At 37.1% G+C, this 23,633-nt stretch overlaps 1 protein-coding gene across 1 annotated transcript in view; it reads left to right on the forward strand.

Moving 5' to 3' along the window:
• Positions 1-23,633, forward strand: part of l(2)k05819 (transmembrane protein 94-like protein l(2)k05819) — an 809,128-nt gene that overhangs the window by 183,639 nt on the left and 601,856 nt on the right. Inside the window, exon 6 of the mRNA XM_090377739.1 lies at positions 21,616-21,767. Within this exon, the coding sequence (XP_090233865.1) occupies positions 21,616-21,767 (152 nt within the window). The remainder of the gene's footprint in view (positions 1-21,615; positions 21,768-23,633) is intronic.

Consider the following 23,633-nt stretch of genomic DNA (forward strand, 5'->3'; position numbering starts at 1 on the left):
ATGTTTGTGGAACAATCAGGTACAGGACATGATATTGCCAAGAGTAGGATGTCTTTGTGTGCGCGCAGCGCGCGATGTGTGAGGAAATGAGAAGTATGAGGAAATGAGGCAACAACTCAGTGTTGTTATGGACCTATATGAGAGCTTGAAGGACAGGGTGGATGCCCTCGAAGAATCTAAACTGAGGGGCCCATCAAGCTCTTAGCTGCCCACATCAATACCAGAGCTTGCACTTGATCATCACGCACACAGCGGCAACCCCCAAGGCAGAATGCGCTAGTCCCACAGTAATTTGTAGTTGTTGGTGACTATTGTCAGGGAAACGGGGAACGTGCTATGTAAAAAGGATAGGTGGAACAGGACCAGGGTATGTCTGCCAGGGGCAAAGGTTGATGACGTTGTAGAGCAGATATCATCTTTTAAGGGCACAAAGGGTGATATTGTTGTACACATTGGCACTAATGATATTAAGAGTAGGAGACCGGCAGAATTACTTAACGAGTACAGGTCACTGTTGAAAAAAAGCCATGAATTAGGGTTGAATTTGAGTGACTGCAATTCTGCCCAGACATGATAAGAGGGAGTATATGATGAGAGCCTTGTCGATCAATTCGGCCCTGGAAAGATTGTGCAAGGCTCAAGGGGTAGATTTTTTTCAGCCTGGTCTGTACTTGTTAACAGGAGAGACTGCATCTACAGGTATGGGATACATTTAAATAGAAAGGGTGCAAGAATATTTGCTGATGCTATCGAGGCAGTGTTAGGTGGATTGGAAAACTGCTATCTTGGGGGGTGATACAAGGACTAATAGATTAACAGTAGCCACTGGCAGAGGTGAAAGTGATCCTTGCACTGCTTCTATTGGAATGAGTAGCAGCCTGGAAAACAAGATGCAGGGTATTTCAGAGACTGCTGGGAGTCATTCCGGTACAAGTAAACACATGGGTTGTGTTAGGGTAGCTAAGAATAGGAACAGGTGCATGTATACTTGCATGTACACCAATGCTAGGAGTTTGGTAAATAAATTTGTTGAATTTGAGGTATTGCTCAGAACATCAAAGGCAGATATTGTTGGGATATGAGAGATGTGGTGCCACACAGATATAAGGAATGCATAACTGGAATTTGTGGAGTACAATGTGTACAGGAAGGATAAACAAGATAGGAAGGGAGGAGGGGTTATACTATTAGTTAAGAAACACATAAAATCCAAGGAAGTGAAGCCAGTCGACATCGCTGGACAGTGCAGTGTCGAGTCAGTTTGGTGTGACCTAAGCATTGGGAGATCAAAATTGAGAGTAGGAGTATGTTATAGGCCTAATGACTCTGATGAGTATAACTAGGAACTGTACAAGTACAAGGAACTGTAATAGAGTGTGCCAATAAATCAGAGAGTCTTATAATGGAGGATTTTAATTTCTCAGATATTGACTGGAATTTGTGGGTTGGGCACTCACACACTAGCAAGGCTTTTGGATGATTGTTTTCTAAACTAGAAGGAGTAATACTTTTGATCTGATTATCAGTAGTGATTCTTCATGCATTAAGAATCTGCAGATAAAGGAACCACTAAGTAGCAGTGATCACAGTGTGCTGTAGTGGGATTTACTTAAAGAGGTAACTACCATCAGGGATAAAGGGAAGGGTTTTTGCTTTCGTAAAGGTGACTACGGTGGTCTGAGACAGTATTTAAATTCTATACGGTGGGACCAACTGATGATGTTACCAACAACAAATTCAAAATCGGAAGCATTCAAAGAAATTATCTTGGAAGCTACTGGCTTTACATACTAACTAAGAAATATTGTTCAAGGTTTAGGCCTAAATGGATGTCAGATGAATTAATGAGACATGTGGCAGAGAATAAAACATGCATGGGATACATATAAATTAATGGGTCACATGGAAGCCTATGATAGATATAAGCTGGTCTGCAATCAAGTCACAAAGGAGGTTAGGCAAGCGAAGGCAGATTACGAGAAGTCTTTGGCAAGGGATGCAAAGAAAAACAGCAGGGAATTCTTTACTTATGTAAACTCTAGAAGGAAGGGGATGAATCATATTGGTCCACTGGATATTGATGGTTCAACAGTTGAGGATCCTGCTTAAGTGGCTAACAAACTAAACAAGTATTTTGCACCTACATTCACACATGAGGAGTTATTGAGGGAGGGGAAAGCCAGATGTGAGTTAAACTCTGGCAGTGAGCTGGATGATTTTGTAATAACTGAGAGGAAAGTGGAGGAGAAATTGTTGAAGATAAACATAAAAAAGGGACCTGGGGTGAATGGGATCTATCCAGTTATATTAAAGGAGGCAGCAGAGGAAGTAAGTAAACCCTTAGCCATAATTATGAGAGCTTCCTTGGACTCAGGGGAGGTACCCATGGACTTGAGATGTGCAAATGTGACCCGAATTCACAAAGGAGGATCAAAGGGCAACACAAGTAATTATAGATCTGTTAGTTTAATTTCTGTTCCAGGAAAATTAATGGAGGCACTGGTTAAAGAAGCACTGCAGGATCATCTAGACAAGACCTAAGTTATAGCTCGGGAACAGCATGGTTTTGTTAAGGGAAAGTCTTGCCTGACCAATTTGATTGGATACTGTGATGTGATCACAAAGGAACTTGGATGCAGGGAATAACTTTGATATCATATATTTGGATCTTTGAAAGGCTTTTGATACTGTTGCACATGGAAGACTGCTACACAAATTGGGGCAGTGTGGCATTGAAGGCAAATTGTTGCTGTGGATAAAGGGATGGTTGAGTGGGAGAAGACAGAGTGGTAATCAATGGACACTGCTCATCGTGGACTAATGTTAATAATGGAGTCCCTCAGTGTTCAGTATTGGGTCCATTGTTGTTTTCTGTATTTATAAATGATATTGATGATGGTATATCAAGCTTAATGTCTAAGTTTGCAGACGATAAGAAGGTTGGCAGGGTTGTTAAGGATGCTAATGACAGTATGCTGCTGCAACAGGATCTAGAAAAGTTGAGCAGATGGGCTGAGAGGTGGCAAATGAAGTTTAACATTGACAAATGTAAAGTACTACATATGGGAAGCAGTAATCCCAGAGTAATGTATCAACTCTGTGGTACCACACTGACAGTGATAGAGAATGAAAAGGACCTGGGGGTAATTGTGCAGGCAGATATGAAGTTTTCTGAGCAGTGCAGATGGTCTGCAGGAGTAGCTCATGGTGTCTTGTCAATGATATACAGGAATTTTTCTAGCAGGGACAAGGAGGTGATCATCCCCTTATATAAGGCAATGGTCAGGCCACACCTTGAGTACTGTATACATGTCTGGAGGCCTTATTTTAAGAAGGATGCAGAGCTGTTGGAACGAGTATGTACAGAGAAGGGCAACAAGATTAGTGAACGGAACAAAGGGTTGCTCTTACGAAGAAAGGCTTATGTTTTGCAAATTGCAGTGTCTGGAGGTGATCTGATTGAGGGTATAAAGCCTTGAATGGTTTGAGCATGCTCAGTGCTGATGGAATTTTTCCTCTTGCTCAGAATAATCATTTGAGAGGGCATAAATGCAAATTGAGGAAAGATAGATGTGTGGAAGTTTGCCTTTAGCCAGCAGGTGGTTGGTTGGTGGAACACACTTCCATCCTTTGTTGTGGAAGTTGATAGCCTAAATATTTTTAAGGCTGAGCTGGACAGGTACTTGGAACGAATGGAGGGGTGAAATGGGAGCGTGTTTTTTTTTTTTTTTTTTTTCCCCTCTTTTTGACCGATGCTACATAAGTTTGCTTTCTTGCATAATATGCCTCTACTAATGCCAATACTTCTTGCTTTTGCTTGAATGGCCATTCACTTGTGAATCTGATTTTCCATCCTTATTATTAATAGCTTTTCCATCTTGAATATAGCACTTGAACGCTGTTTTGTTATCACTGTTGATCATAAATGCGTTGATCCTTTAACATGTTTTCTCATACGTGCACTGTCCTTTAAAATAGTATTCACTGTTGAAGCAGCGAGACCTAATTCCAGTGCAATAGATGACAAACATACTGCTTCATAAGCCTTAATCATTTTCATTTCTAAATCAATTCTGTTTCGTTTCCTAGCACTGCCACCACTTGCACTTTCCATTAGTCCCTTTCCCTTCATCATTGTAATAAGTAAATAGGAATGAAGAGAAGATTCTGAAAATTTAATTTATGTTTTTTATACAATTGAAGATTAGAGTGAAGGGGAAACACATTTCATCTTAATAACGTTAAAAACCTGCAGAATTCCAGTTATCACTATTATAGCAAATTCAATGAGATTGAGTTTACTACCAGTTTATATTAGATTGCACTAACAGAAAAGCCCAATAAACTGGTAAGTGCAAATTGTTTTTATTGTTTTATGATCGTGACCTCCAGAAATGTGTTTTGAAAAATATCTGAGGTCTTTAAAGTGGATTCCTATAATGGAACATATGATAACGATGAAAGTGTAGTGTATTCTCTGGCCGGACCGGCTATGTGAAATTTCAGCTTTTGAGGAACTAATTACCAAAAAAAAAAAATAATAAATAATAATAATAATAATAATGTGTTATTGGGTTCACATTATGATATTTTCACAATACCTTCATTTATTCCTACAGGATGCAAAATACTTTTCCATATATATATATATATATATATATATATATATATATATATATATATATATTTTTTTTTTTTTTTTTTTTCCAATTTGTACTGGCTGACAAGAACTTGCATAAAGTTGAATTTACGTAAGTCGAGTATTACATGAGTTTGGGAGTGGCCTGTACTGTAAATTCAAGCCTAATGTTAACAGGTATCTTATTTCATCTTCTCAACCTTCAAGGTTGAGAAAAAAAAAGATTTAAACAAAAAAACAAGTGATATCCCTCCAGGGTCCACATTTGATGATTTAACCAGCACTTAAAATTTATTTAATATGCTTTAGCATTAGTATACACACAAGTGTACTAAAAGTGTAGGACTAAAAACAGTTGTTTTTAGCAACCCTAATACAGCTCATGTATTTTTGTTTGCTAGCTGGCCTTGAAGTTATTTACACCTTGCTTTCTAGGCTGTTGCACGTTTGAATAGAAATAGTGCAAGAATCACTTCCTCTCTGTCTGCAGCTACTATTAGACTATTAGTTAGTGTATTTTCGAAAACTCATTGTTTTTTGAGTTTCATAACACTGCCCTGATAGCATCAGCAAATATCATTTCACCCCTTTTATTTAAGTGTATCCCATCCTTCTAAAAATAGTCTCTCCTATTAACAAGCACAGACCTGTAAAAAATTCTAATTGACGAGACTTAGTCTTCTCAGTGCTGAACTTATCGATGAAGCACTCATCTTGTACTCCCTCCTGTTTTGTCAGAATATGGGCAGAATTGCAGATACTTTCAGTTGCAATCCTATCTCTTGACTTTTTCTCAACCTTGTCTTGTACTCGTTGAGCAAAATTCTCAGACCTTCTACTCTTAATATCATTAATATTAAGAGTAGAAGTACAGCAATAACAACTTTTGTGCAGTTAAAAATGATATCTACTGTACAGTATCATCAACCTTAGTTCCTTGCAGACATACCCTGGTTCTGTTTCCCCCTCTACTTTTTTGCACAATATGTTTATCATTTCCCTGACACTAGCTATTGCTACTTCCTGTGGGACCAAGGATCTCTGCCGTGAGGATCTTGCTGTGCCCAAGATTGATCCTCACACTATTCACAACAAAAACAACAGATGTCCCACTTGTATCACGTCCCACTATAGATAACTTCTTAAAAACGTTGGAATTTATCTTCTATAAATTTAATTAACAATTATAATTACATCACAAACTAAGAAGTAAGATTAACAATGTATGTTATTACCAGATTATGTTATGTATTACCCGCTATGCTATACTTTTCTAAGTAACACTTCTCCTTTCTATTCCTTCAATAGAGACAAAACAATGTATACCAACCAATGTGATTAGAACCTTCGGGCTAGTTATCTACTACAGTTAAAATGCTGCAATTGTTACTGTAATGCACTACACACTGCATTACAATTGTAAGATACAATATTCCCTGCCAAAATCACCAATAACCAAGGCTCTATGAATATTAAGAAGTAACTTACTAAATCTTTAGCCAGTTTTAAAAATTAGCATTGGTAGATGCATATGATGCAAGAAAGAGAGCTTATATAGCATCAGCCAAATAAATAAAAAAAAAAATCCCCATTTCACCCATCCATCCAATCACTCCAAATACTCATCCACTTCTGCATTGAACTTATTTAAATTGTCGACCTCCACTGCGACAGATCGAAGTTTGTTCCAACCTGCTGACTAACGGCAAAGTTCTGCACACCTATTCTACAATTGTCTTTCCTCACTTTGAATTTATACCCCCTCAGGTGAGTAATCGGAGCAAGAGGAAGAATCTCATTAGCATTGAGCTTACTGAAACCATTCAAGGCCTTATACACCTTAATTTGATCATCTCGCTGGTGCTAGTCTCCAGATGCAATTTGCAGAACTTAAAAGCATTTCTTGGTGACAACAACTCTTTGTTCCATTCACCAATCTCCTTGCCCTTCTCTGTACTCATTCCAGCAGCTCTACATCCTTCCAAAAATGAGGCCTCCAGACTTGTATGCAGTACTCAAGGTGCGGCTTGACCATTGCCTCATACAAGGGGACAGTCACCTCCTTATCCTTGCTACCAAAATTCCTGTTTATCATTGACAAGACACTGTGAGGTACACTTGCAGCCTGTGTGCACTTCTCAGAAAACTTCATATCTGACTGCATAACCACCCCCAGGTCCTTTTCATTCTCCACTACCCCTAGTGTGGTACCACACAATTGGTACGTTAATCTGGGGTTACTGCTACCCATATGCAGTACTTTACATTTGTGAATGTTCAACTTTAGTTGCCTCCTCTTAGCCCATCTGCTTAACTTTTCTAGACCCTGTTGCAGTAGTGTACTGTCAATACTGTCTTCAACAACCCTGCCAACCTTTGTTTTGTCTGCACTTAAACATTTACCCTGATATACCTTCATCAGTATCATTGATGAATACAGAAAACAACACGGCCCAACACCAAACCCTGGTGGACTCCACTAATAACATTTTTCCACAAAAAACAGTGTCCATTGATTACCACTCTGTTTTCTCCCACTATACTTCTGAACTATAACTGCAATGTTGTCTAGATAATCCTGTAGTGCTTCTCTGACCAGTGGCTCCATTATTTTGCCTGGAACAGAAGTAGAACTAAAAGGTCTGTAATTACTCTGTAATTGGGTACACATTTGTACATCTCCAGTCCATGGGGACCTCCCCTCAGTCCAAGGAAGCTTTCATAATTATGGCTAAGGTTTTGTTTACTTCCTTTGCTGCCTCCTTTATTATAACTGGATAGATCCCATCCACCCCAAGTGCCTTTCTTATGTTCAGTTTCAACAATTTCTCCTCCACTTTGCTCTCAGTCATTACAAAATCATTTAGCTCCTTGCTAGAGTTTGATAAACTTCTGGCCTCCACTTCCCTACAGACATTCCTCATTTGTTAATGTAGATGCAAAATACTCTTTTAGTTTGTCAGCTACCTCAGCAGTATCATCAACAATCGAACCATCAATATCAATCTGGACCAATCCGATTCATCCCTTCCTTCTAGATTTACGTAAGCAAAAGAGTCTTTGCATCTTTTGCCAAAGATTTCTCATAATCTGCCTTTGCTTGCCTAATCTCCTTTGTGACTTGTTTACAGACCATCTTATATCTACCATAGGCTTCCATGTGACCCATTAATTTATATGTATCCCATTCATTTTTCTTCTCTACCACATGTCTCATTATTCATCTGCTTTCCATTTAGGCCTAAACCTTGAACAGTATTTCATAGTTTGGGACAAAAAGCCTAGTAGCTTCCATGTCTTGTTACTTCCTTGAATACTTTGCATTTAGAATTTGCTGTTGGCACCATCATGAATTGGTCCCATTTAATAGAATTTAAAAACTGTCTGAGACCACTGTAGTCATCTTTATGAAAGCAAAAACTCTTCCCTTTACCTCTGATGGTAGTTACATTTTTAAGTACATGGTGACCATAATTTAAGTATCCCTACTGAGAGCTCTCTGTAGCTCTAATAAGCAAAGTGCCACCAAAATTAGTATGTAAACTATTCAAGGCATGGGGAGAAGGATCCCGTGAAAAAAAAAATAGTTCCAAAATCTGCCGATAGGAGATAATATGGCCCTGTACAAGAGGAAAGACATAACAAAGTACCAACAGATAAATAACTAAGACAAACCTTAAAGAAATTGCAAATTTTTATTTGTGCTCTTTGCAAAAAAACAGAAAGAAACTGAATTGTACTAAAGTTTTAAATCCAAACTAAAAAATAAGATACCTAAGAGAACAGAAAATTTTCATAAATCTGAGTTAATTTAATTTTCCCAGCAGCATTTTCCTAACTTTAAAGGCACAATGCAAACATCGCAAGCATATTTTTTAAGTTTACTGTTAACATTATTCCTCAACTGCAACCTGGCTGCTTTAAAGGACAACGTAATGCAACATGTACATGTGCAGAACATTACTCCAGAGATGTTGCATTCCGCAGTGGAGCACACTGTGCATCGAATGCAATTTCTGGTCCAGAACCAGTTTCGATGGTAATCACATCGAAAACCAACTCCGCCATCAGCGACATCATCGATCATTGGGAGTAAACTGTGGGTGAGTTTGGAGCTGTGAAATCATTTCCTCTGGCAATTTAGTTGTTTCTTTCTGTTTTTTTTTGCAAAAAGCAGAAATAAAAATTTGTAATTTCATCAAGACACCATGAGCTTCTGCAAGAGTAGCTCATGGTGTCTTGTCAATGATATACAGGAATTTTTCTAGCAGCGATAAGGAGGTGATCATCCCCTTATATAAGGCAATGGTCAGGCCACACCTTGAGTACTGTATACAGGTCTGGAGGCCTCATTTTAAGAAGGATGCAGAGCTGTTGGAACGAGTACAGAGAAGGGCAACAAGATTAGTGAACGGAACAAAGGGTTGTTCTTACGAAGAAAGGCTTATGTTTTGCAAATTGCAGTGTTTGGAGGTGATCTGATTGAGGTGTATAAAGCCTTGAATGGTTTGAGCATGCTCAGTTCTGATGGAATTTTTCCTCTTGCTCAGAATAATCATTCGAGAGGGCATAAATTCAAATTGAGGAAAGATAGATGTAGGATAGATGTGTGGAAGTTTGCCTTTAGCCACCGGGTGGTTGGTTGGTGGAACAGACTTCCATCCTTTGTTGTGGAAGTTGATAGCCTAAATATTTTTAAGGCTGAGCTGGACAGGTACTTGGAACGAATGGAGGGGTAAAATGGGAGCTTTGAAATGGGTGAAATTGGTACTTTATCATGTCTTTCCTCTTGTACAGCACCATATTTTTCCCTATCGGCAGATTTTGGAACTAATTTTTTTTTTTTTTTTTTTTCACAGGATCATTCTCCTCATGCCTTGAATAGTTTACTTACTTAAATAATTTTAGCATTAGCATTACCAAAGGCACATGATGCAAGAAAGCAAGTTTATAGCATCAGCCAAAAAAAAAAAAAAAAAAACCTTATTTCACCCATCTGCTCACTCCAAATGTTTGTCAAGTTCTGTCTTGAATCTATTTAAGCTATCAACTTCTACAACGACAGATGGAAGTTTGTTCCACCAATCAACCACCCGCTGGCTAAAGGCAAACGTCCACACATCTATCCTACAACCGTCTTTTCTCAATTTGATAGGGCATAAATTCAATTTGAATTTATGTTGAATTTATGCCCAGCAGGCGATTATTCTGAGCAAGAGGAAGAATCTCATCTGCATCGAGCATGCTCAAACCATTCAAGGCCACCTCAATCAGATCACCTCGCAGGTGCCTAGTCTCCAGACACTTTAATTTGCAAAATTTAAGCCTTTCTTCGTAAGAGCAATCCTTTGTTCCATTCACTAATCTTGTTGCCCTTCTCTGTACTTGTTCCAAAAGCTCTGCATCCTTCTTAAAATGAGACCTCCAGACCTGTATACAGTACTCAAGGTGTGGCCTGACCATTGCCTTATACAAGGATATAATCACCTCCTTATCCCTGCTAGAAAAATTCCTGTATATCATTGACAAGTTACTATGAGCTACTCTTGCAGACCATCTGCACTGCACAGAAAACTTCATATCTGCCTGCACAATTACCCCCAGGTCCTTTTCATTCTTTACCACTGTCAGTGTGGTACCACAGAGTTGATACGTTACTCTGGGATTACTGCTTTCCATATGTAGTACTTTACATTTGTCAATGTTAAACTTCATTTGCCACCTCTCAGCCCATCTGCTCAACTTTTCTAGATCCTGTTGCAGCAGTGTACTGTAATTAGTGTCATTAACAACCTTCGTATCGTCTGCAAACTTGGACATTAAGCCTGATATACCATCATCAATATCATTTATAAATACTGAAATCAGCAATGGACCCAACACTGAACCCTGAGGGATTCCACTAATAACATTAGTCCCTGAAGAGCAGTGTCCATTGATTACCACTCTGTCTTCTCCCACTCAACCATCCCTTCATCCATAGCAGCAATTTGCCTCCAATGCCACACTGCTCCGATTTGTGCAGCAGTCTTCCATGTGCAACAGTATCAAAAGCTTTTCTAAGATCCAAATATATGATATCAAAGTTATTCTTTGCATCCAGTTCCTTTGTGACTTCATCATAGTATCCAATCAAATTAGTCAGACAAGACTTCCCCTTAACAAACCCATGCTGTGTCCGAGCTATAAGAAGTCTTGTCCAGATGATCCTGCAATGCTTCTTTAACCAGTGCCTCCATTAATTTCCCTGGAACAGAAGTTAAACTAACAGGTCTGTAATTACCTGTCTCCCTTTGATCCTCCTTTGTGGATTGAGATCACATTTGCACATCTCCAGTCCATGGGTACCTCCCCTGAGTCCAGGGAAGCTCTCATAATTATGGCTAAGGGTTTGCTTACTTCCTTTGCTGCCTCCTTTAATATAACTGGATAGATTCCATCCACCCCAGGTGCCTCTCTTGTGTTTATCTTCAACAATTTCTCCTTCACTTTACTCTCAGTTTTTACAAGATTATCTAGCTTACTGTCAGAGTTGAATACACCTCTGGCATTCCCCTCCCTGAATAATTCCCCATGTGTGTGAATGTCGATGCATAATATTCATTTAGTTTGTTAGCTACCTGTGCAAGTTCATCAACAGTGGAACCATCGATATCAAGTGGACCAATCTGATTCATCCCCTTCCTTCTAGAGTTTACATAAAGAACTCTTTGCTGTTTTTCTTTGCATCCTTTGCCAAAGATTTCTCGTAATCTGCCTTTGCCTGCCTAACCTCCTTTGTAACTTGGTTACAGACCAGCATATATCTATCATAGGCTTCTGTGTCACATGTTAATTTATATGTATCCCATGCATTTTTCTTCTCTGTCACATGTCTAATTAGTTTATCTGACACCCATTTAGGCCTAAACCGTGAACAATATTTTTTTGTTGGTATGAAAAGCCTAGTAGCTTCCAAGATTAATTCTTTGAATGCTTCCCATTTTGAATTTGCTGTTGGTAACATCATCATTTGGTTCCATCATATAGAATTTATATACTGTCTGAGACCACCGTAGTTGGCTTTACGAAAGCAAAAACCCTTCCCTTTACCTCTGATGGTAGTTACTTCTTTGAGTAAATCCCACTCAGCACACTGTGATCTCTTCTACCTAGTGGTTCCTTTATCTGAAGATTCTTAATGCATGAAGAATCACTACTGAATATCGGATAAAGAGTATTACTCCTTCTAGTTGCTTCCCAAACACGCTGCTGTAGAAAACAATCATCCAATAAATCCAGAAAAGACACTCTGATTTACTGGCCTACTCTGTTTCTCTGCAAAATTGCTTATTATATTGCTTATTGCTTATTAGGCCTATAACACACACCTACTCTCATTTTTCCTTTCCCAGTGCTTATATCACACCAAACAGACTCAACATTGCATTGGCCCCCAACATCAGTTGGATGCACTTCCTTAGATTTTACCTCAGGGGCTCACATCTGGTGAGTATGGGCTTGGCAAACCTGGTATCATCATTCTTCCCTTTCTTGGTGATTCAAATTTACACTCTCTTTCTCTCTCTCTCTCTCTCTCACTCTCACTCACTCAGGGTAAGTCGGGGAATTTTTTTTTTTTTTTTTTTTTCGCTGGTGCAGCATTAGCCTCAGGCTTCCTTGCACCATATGGCTAATAATAATAATGTGTTTCTTAACTAACAGCATAACCCCTGCTCCCTTCTTGTCCTGTCTGTCCTTTCTGTACACATTGTACTCCAGAAATTCTAATTCTGCACTGCTTATGTCTGTGTGACACCACATCATATCCCAACAATATGTGCCTTTGATGTCTTGACTAACACTTCAAGCTCATCAAATTTATTAACTATACTCCTAGCATTGGGGTACATGCAAGTATACATGCACTTGTTTCTACTCTTAGTTACCCTAATACAGCTCATGTATTTACTTGTTCCACTATGACTCCCAGGAGTCCTGGAAATTCCCATTGCCTTGCTTTCCAGGCTGCTGCTCAATTGCATTTCAATAGAAGTAGTGCAAGAATCACTTTTATCTCTGCCAGCTGCTATTGTTAATCTATTAGTCTGTTATTCCCCCCCCCCAAGCTAGCAGTTTTCCTACCCAGCTAACTGTACCTCGATAGCATCAGTAAATATTCTTGCATTTTGGTGGCATTCTGCTTATTACTTAGAGGCTACAGAGAGCTCTGAATAGGGATACTTAAATTATGGCCACCCTGTATATCCCACATCAGCACACTGATCACTGTCATCTAATGCATGAATATCTGCAGATTCTTAATGCATGAAATACACTAACAACATGACTAGAACTGTTAAAACTATTTTTGAACACAATTTAGTATGTTAAATAAAATAATATTTTTTTATGTTAAATTTAAGTAAAAAATGGATAAATATTTCAGAAAACTTGTTTGTTTTGAAGATCTCTTCCCACTATTCTTATTTGTACCCTTGAAATTATGATCAAGGGAATTAAAACTGTAGTGTCTAGTTAATCTTTATTCAAATTTTCCAAATTTTTTTGTAATGTGAAATAACACAAGGCTGAGAATAGCATGGAAAATTAAAAAGAAAGTCCCTTGGAGAAGACTCCATCACAGAGTTGGGAACTGAGGTTTGTAGAGGAATGCTAACAACAACTGTGTACTTTTAAGGGTTGTTGGTGAGGCAAAGATCAAGAGTCTTATTAAAGTTATTTTTGTTATGTTTGCCCTTTGCAGTAATACAGTCCATTACGGTTATTTGGTGAAACATCGGGACTAGTGCATTTTGGCCCGATTAAGCGGCTGCCCCAATTATCTGAAGTTTCACATAAATAGTTAAAAATACAAAGTAACTCCCCTTTACTATTAGTTCACTGTACAATCAAATCATATTACGACAAACTCACCATAGTAAAGTTCCGTTCACTATACGATGTGTAGTAAGCGCCGGTCATTATGATCATGTTTGTGAATTGAATTTCAGTTCTATTAAACAGTGATTCTAATTAGAGAAAATATGAGGAATATTATCTACAGGCTATAAAAGTAAAGATAATATTAAGCACAAATTTACCCTTTATTACCTTACCAATTAAAAAATTAAATGATATGTGAAAATCGGAAGAATATATGTGATAATCGTAATAATTAATATGTACTGTAATATGTACATACGAACTAGTTGACATTTGTGGGCGGGGGTTAAAATTTAATACAGTAAAAAGATAAGTAATCAATAACAAAGAACGCGGCACACACAAATTGCAAGTAACACGATACTCACAAGTGAGACAAGTGAGAACGGAGTAACGAGTTACAAAGCTTTAAAAATAGGAATGAAGATTTCATGGAAGTGTAAATTCATTTCACCATAATAACCCACAGAATTCCAGCTGTCGGTATTATTGCAAATTCAGTAAGATCGAGTTTACTGTCCGTTTATGATAGATTTCACTAACAGAAAAGCCCAATAAACAGGTGACTGCTAATTGTTTTATGGTTGTGACCTCCAGAATTTCGACCAAACCACGTGATACCGTCGGAGACAATCGCAGGGTAATTTCCAGTGCTGCAGTCTCCTACCCCGATTAATTGCATTTTGTCCCAATTAAGCGAAGTAAACCCTGGCTATTTTCTTGATTGGTTTCTGTTTTTTAAAATTTTCCCCAAATAAACGGCTGTCCCGATTAACCGGTGGCCCAAATAACCGGAATCCACTGTATTGGTTATCAGTCTCAGGAATTTTGTATTCAGCCAGATAAAATTCTTTTTATCTGGCTGAATAGGGTTAATTGTGAAATACACCCTGAAATTTTGAACAATAGTCCAAGGTAATTTCACTGCATTGTCTATATTTCATACTGCCGGTGAGGGATGTTGTTATACCTTAGCATATAAAACAAAGGCCTAATAGGCACTTGAAATGGACACTGTACTGAATTGCTAACTGAGGCCAATGCTTACTTTTGAGTGTGATGAACTTTTTAAACTTGCCTTTCAAATTTTTCTGAAGCGCAGTTTGATTCACAGTAGTTGGATATTTTGCAGTAAGCTGGGGGAATTGCAAACTCAGTAAGATTTTGGAAGAATCATCCCAGTTAAGGGTTTTTTACTTTTCTTATTTAACTTTAATACAGTCGTATTTGGAGAAACATTTTGTCCTCCAACAGCATTATTTGGAGAACAGGTTTTTCACCAAATTAAAACGAATTGGTTTCACAAAAAAAAAAAAAAAAAAAAAAATCCAGAAAGAAAACTTAATATTTAGTTTTTGAATTCTGGATAAGGAGTCCAGTGTATTATAAGGTAACTGCTGCAATTGGTTTCTTCATGCTGTCAGGGCTCATCAAAGTCTGTTTCTTTGACTGATCTCTTTATGTAGTGACAATCTGTCTAATCTTCTAAGTTTAATTATGTCAGAGTTGTTAAATAGGTTGGTGAGAGATTTAGGGTAGAGTTGAGGGGTGATAGACAGAGAGTGGTAATCAATGGTCACTGCTCATCATGGACTAATGTTATTAGTGAAGTCCCTCAGGGTTCAGTGTTGGGTCCATTGTTGTTTTCTGTATTTATAAATGATATTGATGATGGTATATCAAGCTTAATGTCCAAGTTTGCAGACAATACGAAGGTTGTCAGAGTTGTTAAGGACACTAATGACAGTACGCTGCTGCAACAGGATCTAGAAAAGTTGAGCAGATGGGCTGAGAGGTGGCAAATGAAGTTTAACATTGATAAATGAAAAGTACTACATATGGGAAGCAGTAACCCCAGAGTAACGTATAAACTCTGCGGTACCACACTGACAGTGGTAAAGAATGAAAAGGACCTGGGGGTAATTGTGCAGGCAGATATGAAGTTTTCTGATTAGTGCAGACAGTCTGCAAGAGTAGTTCATGGTGTCTTGTAAATGATATACAGGAATTTTTCTAGCAGGGATAAGGAAGTGATTATCCCCTTGTATAAGGCAATGGTCAGGCCACACCTTGAGTACTGTATACAGGTCTGGAGGCCTGATTTTAAGAAGGATGTAGAGCTGTTGGAATGAGTACAGAGAAGGGCAACAAGATTAGTGAATGGAACAAAGGGTTGTTCTTATGAAGAAAGGCTTAAGTTTTGCAAATTAGTGTCTGGAGACTAGGCATCTGCGAGGTGATCTGATTGAGGTGTATAAAGCCTTGAATGGTTTGAGCATGCTCAATGCTGATGGGATTCTTCCTCTTGCTCAGAATAATCACCTGAGAGGGCATAAATTCAAATTGAGGAAAGACTGATGTAGGATAGATGTGCGGAAGTTTGCCTTTAGCTAGCGGGTAGTTGGTTGGTGGAACAAATTTAAGGCTGGGCTGGACAGATATTTGGAACGAATGGAGGCGTGAAATGGGACAGTTTTTTTTTTTTTTTTTTTTTTTTTTTGGCTGATGCTGCATAACCTTGCTTTCTTGCATCATGTGCCTCTACTAATGCTATTATCATCTGGAATGTCGATTTTTGGGGCCCGATTGGAGGGAATATTGTGTTCCGTGGTTGTGGAATACCGCTCTATGCATCATATCTTTTCAGTTGTTTATTCAGTCTGGATTAATTATGATGAGGCCCCTATTCCCTTTCTGACTTATTTGAAGGAAGGCGTGGATGAAGTAGAACTGGTATTTATTTCATTTGTAATGTCTACTTATATAGTATAGAGCAGTATTTTCCAAATCTTTTTCCTTGCAGACCCCTTTTTGGCTTTGAAATATAACCATGGATCCTCACATCCTTGCCCACTTAAATAAGGGGTTTCCAGATGGTAGGTATCCAAAATTATAATTTATATCTCAGAATTGATTTATTATATATTTACAATCTACCTTTTTTAGACTGATACAAAAAATAACTGAATAATAAACTGTTACTATTTGAATATACAGTTGTGCCTCCCGTATCCGCTGATTCAGTTACTCGTGGTTAACCACGGGAAAAAAAACGAAAAAAACTTAACATGTACTACTCGTGTGTACAATATGATGCTTCCGTTTATTTTTTATGATGTTGATTTTAAATCGAATAGTTTCCCTTTTTTTTTTTTTTTTACAATGTCTTGTATGGTTTGGTCACCATCATTATAATGGTTCTTTAGAGATTTAACAGATGCACTGTTTTCAAAATTTTGAATAATTTCAAGTTTTTGTTTCATTTGAAAGCACAACTTTTGCGTTTGCCCATTATTTTCGTGCTTTCTAAACAAAAAAATATCCCCCAATAATTACTATAAAAAAAAAAAAAAAAAAATTCTGACATCCCTGACATAAATAACAAAACAAAATTTGTCATTTTGCGGTGCGATGGAACACAACAATCGACACGACACACTGAAGCAAACTAAACATTTGGTCCCCCCCTTTTTTTGAGCGTTATGTGTGAAGACAGCAGGAGGTTGCAAGGTAATAAATACACTATCTCCCAATGACAACGCTGGTTCTTGTCGCTTATTTACGACTTGCAAAATATCTGTTTATACCTATTCTAGTTATTACTTGAATTTTTTGATTTCCGATTGATTTTTTTTTTTTTTTTTCTCTTCAATTTGGTGTCTTGAAGTGTCCCGGTTAATCCAATCCCAGTAAATCGAGAGTCTGCTATACTTTATTACCATATTTAAAATTGGCAGTGTCTTACTGTGCATTTAATTTATCAGATAAGCTTTATTATACGTATGTATGTTCAAGAAAATCACGTTATATACATGGTCAGCAGGTGTTCGCTTATATCTGCTGTTTCATCCACGGTAGGTCTTGGAACATATCCCCCATGGATATGGGGGTCTTACTGTACAGTCAATTGTACTTCATAGACTCTAGTGTTAAAAATTGCATTGTTTCTTTGTCTCACAAAGTTTTCTAAAGTTGGGAGTGATTGTGGATAGTTGAGTTCTCATGTCGGTTGCAACATCCAGTTTGTAACAATATTTAGATTTTGTTGCTGCATAACTTAAAAATCCAGCTTTGCACAGATAAGTTGTGGAAAACAAAAGTTTGAGCACTCATATTTAGACACTTGTGAATATTCTTCAAGAAGACTGCACCAGAATTCAACCAGAAGACGCTCACTGAATTTATGTTTCAAACTAGGATCAGATAATATCTATCAAACACTAGTAATTTTGCACAGACATGCCATCTAGTTACTCTGAAACACAAAATGGATTTTGGATCCAGTTAGCTTCATTGGTAGAAGATGGGAAGTATTTCTGAAACGACTATTGCAAACCATTTAAATGTTGGACAATACTACCATAAGTTTCTTCCAGGCTAGATTCTGTTTCTGTCAAAAAGTCATTCTGAGTTGAAAAACAGTCATACTGCCCTTTTTCTACACACCACTTCCAAAATTCAAGTTTACGTTGAAAAGGTGCAATTCTGTTAATTGTGAATATCGACATGCTCTTTCTTGACTTGAGAGATTAGTTCCCTAGTTCTTGTAAAAATGTCTGCTAAGTATGCCAATTTCTGCAGCCAAGTCAATAAAACAAAAGAATAAATTTCCTAACAAAAACTTTTTCCCTAGAAAGCCACCTTATTTCAGTATAAAGCAGAAATAAGGTGGCTTTCACTCAAAGTAACTTAAACACTCTGCTGTTAAGTGGCTTAGATTTAATGTGATTCTCTATCTTTACAGCATCATCCAACACAGTTTTTAGGTCTCTTTCCATTATTTTGATGACAATCACTTGTCAGTGGAGTACATGGTAACTACTCGAACAAGAAGGTGCCACCTCTTTCATATGTGCACCATCTATTTTCCCTGTCATTGCTCTGGCCCCATGAGTGCACACATCAACGCACTTTTCTCAACTGATTTCATGTTCTATCATGTAACTATTACATTAAATATTTCTTTGCAAGTCACACAACTTTCAAGAGATTTACAGAGTAATAAATCTTCTTTGATTTTGTTCTGGAACAAGTAACGTACAAATAATATTTCTAGTTCTGACTTGTTTGTTGATTTGTCAAGTTACAAAATAAAGCAAAGCTGGATTTAAGTCATGACACCAATTGTTTTCCTATATCTGCTGACAGATCTTGAATGTGACTTTTAACAGTATTATTAGATAACTGAACTGTTTCAAGTTTCTTTTTTGACTGTTCACCAATCATAGAAGTTGTCATTTCCAATGCACATGGCTTAATTAGGGTTTCTGCAATTGTATGGGCTTATCCTTCAAGTGCAATACCGTAACTTATCTTGTAGGAGGCCTTGGTAGTGTTTTCATTATCTGTTTTTGAACTTTTTGCCATACGAAAAGTATGGCAAACAGTTTCAGGGTGATTACTATTACGATGTCTATAAAGTGTGGCAGGGAACATAGAACTGTTTGATAACACTTTGTTTCACAAGACACATAGGGCTAGGCTGACCATAATTCCTTGAGGCCAAAATAGGATGAGGAGAAGAAAGAGAAGAAATGTTGTTCAGAAAGAGCAGAAAAAAGTATTCAACAAAATGTTTTTAGATCGACATGGAGGGGGACTGCACATTATCAAGTTCACACCAAGAATATTTTCTTGGTGTGATAAAGAGGTGGACTTGTGCCTTGGCCACCAAGAAGTCCTGACCCGACACCATTAGACTTTTTCTTATGAGGGGGCTACCTAAAGAACATCATCTATGCAGAAAATATTCACAATCTGTACCATTTAAGAGAGAGGATCACGGCTGCAATAGCAACGGTTATGCCAGAAATGATTTAAAACACACGGACAGAGATCGACTACCGCTTGGATGTTTGCCAAGAAACAAATGGTGCTCATATTGAAACATACTAAGGTATGAAGTAAAACTTGAGATATTCCTGTAGATATTAAGAAATAAATCAATTGATTGATGTAAATATTTGCGTTGTTATTTTATCATGAAATCACGGACACCTTTTTATCATGAAATCACGGACACTTACATCAATCAATTGATTGATGTATTTGCGTTGTTATTTTATCATGAAATCACGGACACCTTTTTCAATGACCCTGTATATGGTGATAAAACGTTAGTAATTATTGCTTCCGATTTTGTACATGTGGAAGAAAATTTTGGTTAATAAATCTTTTTTATCAATTTTGACAAGCAGTCATTTGTACGAAAACTCTGATTGTGATGCACTGTATGATAGGCAACAAGAGTTTTGTATGCTGTGATTTTATCACTTTCTCCATCATCATGTCTTACGATGAACGAGTTGATGCTTTGAACTGAATTCAAAGTTTTCTCAGCATCCTTATGTTTTTGGCTACATAGATATGTTAATGTCACTCCATGAGCAACGGAAAAATGAACATTACAATGTTGACAAACCACATTTGCTTTATCACTATACCAATTGTTCAGTTTAATAAATTTGAATTCTTTTTGAAGGTCTTTGTTAAATGCGCAGTTTCTCTTTTTTGAATTTTTTAAATTTTGAGGCTTAAAACTTAAAATTATAAAATAAAAACTTTCAAGTTTGTGTATGTGATAACCGACAAGCACACAGAACAAATACCAACTACAGACTATTGATTGACTACTGACATGCAACACAACTGATGTTAAAGGCCCTACGACAAAAACTGTCAGTCTCGTTCAGTCGTGGTGGTAACCACCAACAGATGGAATTTTTGACATTTGATTAACATGCCATTACCTGGTTACACGAATGACTTCTACCCACATCCTACGATATAATTACGATTATAGGTTATGTTGCGCCAATATTTAAGCATTTTTTAAAGTTTTTTTTTAAAAAAAAACAGGACAAAAATGATATTTTTACTGAAACGATGGGACAGCTGGCACATAGCAAAAAAATGAATTTCAAAGACTGTCCCTTTGAAAATGGGACGTATGGGCAGCCTACATAGGGCATCAGGGACAAGCTCATTACCTGTATACATAAACTCCAGAGACAAATAAGAATCATTGTACTTCTGTTTTTTACTACTTTCTGCAGTTCTAGAACTGCTGTAACTTGGTGGTGACATAAAACATTGAGATTCACTTATAACATCAAATACACCTATACTTACTGCAGTAGTACTTGATTATTTACTTAACTTACCTCTTTTTTAGCCACTGATCCATGATAAATGAAAAACAAATTAAAGTTATGTTACTACATGTTATTTCAGTGACACTACTGTAGCTAATAAAAATAACTACTTCACTTCCCTTGTAATTATGTTAATGCTATTCGAACTACAACTAAACTGAACTGGTGATCCGTGGTGGTGGATGTCATAGCTACAGATTACTAAAATGTGTAGCAGGTGCAACAATGCAACTTTGTTACAATGCTGCACCTGTGTTTCTTTCTGAGTCCACATGCAACATACTTTGTAATTAGGTAGCTATGAATATATGTAACAATGGACTGCAAGCATATGTAACAATGGACTGCAAGATTTCACCTTAAACTGATTGTTCATTTTGTGGGTACAGGGGATTTCTTAAGTAGATATTCTATCATTCATGCTAAATAAACATATTGCCAGTTAAAGAAGTTTCATGATTATTTTTAACATTTAACCTTTAATTAAAAAAAAATAAGTAAAATTCAATTCAAAGTAGCCATTACATAAATTATCCGCATACCACTTGGAACTTTTTGCAGGTCCCAAGAGATCTGCAGAGTACAGTTTGGGAACCACTGGTATAGAGGTGTTCTGAAGATCAAACCTGTTTGCATCTCTCAGGGATTCGTTGTCAGTTTGTCTGTCGGAAATTCTTTGTTGCTTTTCTTTCTTTCTTTTTTTTTCCGTTGCAGTTAGCCATTTGTTCTCTATGGGCTTTTGGTATTTTATGGAAACAAGAATGATTAATAGGTCCTGTTCATTTTTTACTTAGGTAAAGCTAGCTGATTATCTGATTTATCTAATTGAGTTATCAGTCAGTACTGTCACCTTATATGAAATGAATTGATTTTAACTGAATTGAATTTTTTTTTTAGGACATGGACCCTGCTGTGGAACTTAGTAGGGACAACATATATGCTCCTATAGGTGATAGAGTTTCTGAAGGATTCACAAATGCAAGATTAAGAAATTCTGTGAAACCATCGAGGTTTATCATGCTGGAGACTCCTTATATTAATTGTCTAAGGTATATGTCATGTTGAATTTCTTAGCAATAATCTTTTTGAATATATTCTCAAGAATATTCTAAAAGATATGAATTTTAATCTTTTTATTTTTTTTATGATTTTTATGGTTAGTTTTCAGTTACAATATTCTCCTCAGAAAATTTTGCCATCCAGGTGGCATTATGAAATAGCCGGGTGAGGAGGTGTAATACTTCGCAATATTATAAAATTTTCTGTTATTTATAAATGTGACTTAAGCGATCCATAGTGAAAATTAATTGCATAATTTAACGTTATATGCTCCTGTTGTATTGACCTTGATCGAATAGTATGTTTGAATTAATATTGATCGAGATCAGTGAGCAGTACCACGAGAATTGCTTAAATTTTAGCCGGGCAGTCAGTTGAATTCACTGGACAGTGCCCAGTCGATAGGCCTTGGGGAGAACACTGAGTTACTGGAGTCTTCCAGGGTAGATTTATAGAAAATGTGCTCCTTTTAAAATAATAATAATAATATTCTTTATTAAGATCGAATGTTATTTACAATAGCCTTTGGTCACCACAATGACTGAGAAATCTAGTCTGGCGATTAGTATTTCACAGGTCAGCCTGGCACCCCTGAGGATGAACAATGGGGGCTTTGTTTTATGATTCTCTGTGGTTAGGATTGCCACAACTTTTGACAAAGGTACAGTATGATGGAATCTTAACACAGATTCTGACTGTCAGCAGCATTCTATTATGGATTAAATCTTATTGGTTGATGGGTTGTGATGAATAAAATAATAACCAGAATTCTATAATATAGCTAATGATTATTAGGCTAATGTTAATTGAGCCCTCAATGAAATATCATCCAATTTTCTTGTGACGACCAACTAACTGGTTAAAATAAATCTATTAAAATAAAAATGATATACATAAGATAAAACAGAAATAAAATAAGATAAAAGAGTTATAATATAATAAAAGAGTTAAAATACATAGTAGCTTTTGAAGTGAAGAGCCTCTTCATCAGCTAGTCTGTGAATGGTGTACTTCAGCCTTTGGCCCATCAGTATATATTGATGGTTACAATAGCACAAGTCAGCCGGGCATGGTCATGTATCACGAGTCTGGTGGCGGTAAAGCAGAATTACGTACATGTGATGATCGCCAGTGCTCATTGCACTGCAATATAGTACATTCTATAATAGAGTGTAAGCGTACTCCCCTCGTGCGATTCATAGTACAGCAATACCCTGCATAGCACTGATAATTGGTACCGAAACTGTTCCGTGTTATGTGAAACTGTGCTGATTAAAGTATAATTATAATGGGTTTTAATTGAATGTGTACCAGAAACAGTCTATAAACAAATTATAATAAATCTATAAAAAATTTGCGCTTGATAGCCAATTAAAGGATTTGAATTAAAAAAAATTACAAAAATTGTATTAATGAAAAGGAATCATCAGGAGAGATGAGAAAAAAGCTTTATTGTTTATGTAGGTATTTCAATAAAAAAAAGTCTGGAAAGTTGTCTCTTCTTTTTCTTGGCGCACAGGTCTTTGTAGCATCGAATCCCATCTTGTAAAATTTGCGTACCTTGATGCTATGTTCAACATCCGGATCTCCATTCATAAATGCCTCAGAGGCCATGTCAATCCCCAAAAAAACTTTCTCCAATTCTTCTGTTGAAGATTCTTTTGGTGCCAATTCAGAATTGTTTTCCTTTTCTTCATATGCAGTTTACTCATCAGTTTCAAGGAGAGTTGCATCATCTAAGTCATTTGCATGTGAGTTAATGCAGTTACGTACATTTGCAGTGTCCAAAGTTTCGAATCCCAAGTTTTTACCGATCTTCACAGTGTCATCGGTAATTGTCTGAATTTGCGATTCAA

This window comes from Mastigoproctus giganteus, chromosome 7 (genome assembly GCF_048544385.1).
Source record: "Mastigoproctus giganteus isolate SK-2022 chromosome 7, ASM4854438v1, whole genome shotgun sequence".
NCBI lineage: Eukaryota > Metazoa > Arthropoda > Arachnida > Uropygi > Thelyphonidae > Mastigoproctus > Mastigoproctus giganteus.